This window comes from Arachis duranensis, chromosome 10 (assembly GCF_000817695.3).
Source record: "Arachis duranensis cultivar V14167 chromosome 10, aradu.V14167.gnm2.J7QH, whole genome shotgun sequence".
Taxonomy (NCBI): domain Eukaryota; kingdom Viridiplantae; phylum Streptophyta; class Magnoliopsida; order Fabales; family Fabaceae; genus Arachis; species Arachis duranensis.
In genome coordinates, this window is record NC_029781.3 from 100,214,665 (window position 1) to 100,217,624 (window position 2,960).

The 2,960-nt window shown below is 24.7% G+C and overlaps 1 protein-coding gene across 1 annotated transcript in view; it reads left to right on the forward strand.

The window, feature by feature from the left end:
* The window catches only part of LOC107471319 (GDSL esterase/lipase 7), a 17,620-nt gene extending 14,874 nt beyond the window's left edge, over positions 1 to 2,746 (forward strand). The window contains exons 4-6 of the mRNA XM_052255723.1: positions 4 to 232; positions 1,414 to 1,663; positions 2,532 to 2,746. Coding sequence (XP_052111683.1) covers positions 4 to 232; positions 1,414 to 1,663; positions 2,532 to 2,746 — 694 coding nt within the window. The remainder of the gene's footprint in view (positions 1 to 3; positions 233 to 1,413; positions 1,664 to 2,531) is intronic.
* Positions 2,747 to 2,960: the final 214 nt, after the last annotated feature.

Sequence of the window (2,960 nt, forward strand, 5' to 3'; positions counted from 1 at the left end):
GAGTGAACAAATAAACTTATTTGAAAGGACGGTTGAGACAAATTTGGGTGAGAAGCTAAAAAACAGAAATGAGGTATGTGATCATTTATCAAAGTCTATATACATAGTTGCTGTGGGGAGCAATGACTATATCAACAACTACCTTGCAACCAAGTATTATGACACTAGCAAGCTCTACCAGCCTCACATCTTTGCTCAACTCCTCATTCACAAGCTCTCCGAACAATTTCAGGTTCAGTAACGATGCATTTGGTTTATTTGTATTTGTATTTTTTGTTTTTATTTTTTATTTTTTTTATTTTTTTAATTTTATAAAGAAAAAAGTGAAAATAATAAAAATAATAAAATTTTATTTTTTATTTTTATATCCTGTTTTCACTTTTTTTTAAAAATTCAGAAAACAAAAATATTAAAAATAAAAATAGAAAATAAAAACGCATTCTATAAGATTTCGTTTGGAATATTCTTTTAAGGAAAAGTGAAGGGTTAGCAACTTTATTAAATTCTGGCTAGCATGTAACCAGCAAATAAAAGTGAGTCATTAGATGAAATTTCACACCAATCTCATACCATTAAAAGCATTATTATTGATGACTATTTAATAGTTATAAATTACAAAAATTACTGGTCTCTAACATTCTTCTTCTTTTAAAATATAAATAAAAGAAGTAGAAATAAAAGAATAAAAATAATTAGATCAGATAAAATGTTGTGTTCCAATTTCTTTTCTCCATTATCCTAAAATGATTATTAATGTCTCTCAAAGAATGAATAATTGGAGGTTGTTTCATTATTTTATTTTATTTTTTTGTTAGGAGTTGTGTAGTCTTCTTTTAGAGGAATGGACAATGATCAAATTAGACATGAAAGAAGAATTGATTACCTTTTAAAATTTTAGTATATTAAAATTTTCTACATCATTTTTACTTTACTTTGTGTTTATGATGATATTGGTTATTAAGAATATTTTCAAGACAATATATACGTACTTTTTTCAACTATACTAAGTTTATACTAAAATTAGTTATTAGAATAGAATACATATTAAAATACAAAATATACATTAAAAATAAATTAAATTATATATGTATTTACATATAAAAATATATACTATGACTGATTTTAATAATTAGTTTTAGTGTATAAATAATATTTTTATATATTTTTTTTATTGATTCTCCGTAAAGGTAATTTCTTCCTAGTTTTTCACAACTCTTTGATAATAAAATGTGGACTTTGTAAAGGTTACTTTATTGGAAAATCTTAAGTTTAAAAAAAATATATATATATATATATTATATGAATGTATTAAAACTTCAAAATTTGAACTTTTCCAAATAGATTTTCTATATTAATTAATTAAGATATTTGTTGGTTAGCAAATCCCTAAAAATGTTAAGTATGTATATGTAGAGATTGTACAAGTTGGGAGCTAGGAAGATAGTGATGTTTGGAATTGGACCAATAGGGTGCACCCCACCAATCTCAAAAACACAATTACACAAAGGTGATTGCTTGGAGGAAACAAATCAAATTGTGTCATACTTCAATGAGAGGCTTCCTTCATTGCTAAGCAATCTCACATTCACTCTTCCACACTCCTCCTTTGTTCTTGGTCATGCCTATTCCATACTTGATGCATTCACAAATCCTTCCACTTATGGTAAATCAAACACATTATTCTTGTATATTATGCAATTGTGTTATATGCAGAATTTAGTGTTTATCGTTTAGAATTTTAATAGGTTTAATTACTCTATTGGTCTTTATAGTTTCGCGAAATTTTCAATTAGGTTCCTATATTTTTTTTCTTTTAATTAGATCACTGCACTAATTTTTTTCAATTGAGTCCCTACACTTTTTTTTCTTTTATTTTGATCCCTGAACTAATTTTTTTTAGTTAAATTCTTATACAATTAAGCCAATTACTACTAAAAATAACCTAATTGAAAAAAAAATTGGTGCAGGGACCCAATTAAAAGAAAAAAAAAGTATAAGAATCTAATTGATAATTTCGCGAAACTATAGGGACCAATAGAGTAATTAAACCATTTTAATATTATATATATCTCAGGTCCTATATATTTAATTTCATATATATGGCATTTGAAAACAATGTACCTTAATTATCACCTCAAATTTGTTTTGATGCACAACGTTGGTTAAATAACTAAAAGTGCTAGCACAATTATCAATGTCAAATTTTTTTAAAATTCGGAGTACTTGATCAACAAAATTAATATTACATGATAAAAAAATTATTATTTTTTAATAATACTTTATTAAATTTAAATACTAAATTTTAAATTCTAATAAAGTATTGTCTTCTTATGTTTTCTATTACAAATTCAGAAAAAAAAACCACGAAACAAAAATCATATAAATGTTGCATATTTAATTTTGTGATTCTATTATAAAAATAAATTATGTTTTCCAGAATAACAAAAAAATATTTTGATAGAATCATTTAAATAAATAGAACCTTCTTTTAAGAAAGTAATCCAAATTAAACTAGTAGCACTATGTTGCAGGTCTAACGGATGCAAAAAGTCCATGTTGCAATGCTTTGGAAAATGGAACTGCAGCTTGTATCCCATTGACAAAACCATGCATGAACCCATTTGAACATTTCTTTTGGGATGGTTATCATCTTACAGAGGCAATGTATTCTTATATAGCTTCTGCATGTCTAAATGGTAATAAGGTCTGTACACCACTCAATATTCAAGAGCTTGTCAAATTGTAACTTAATTGTGAGAGATATCATGTACTTTCTCTTATCCTTAATAATGTTTAATTTTTATGATATAAATTAAATAAATATTTAATTATTCTATTAGCCTCTGTATTATTAAATTTATAATTAATAAGTCTTTATCTTTGAAATGTATGTAGTTATATCTTGTATTATATATTATTTTGTAATTAGTTTTTTATAATGTTTAACGTTACAAAAAATA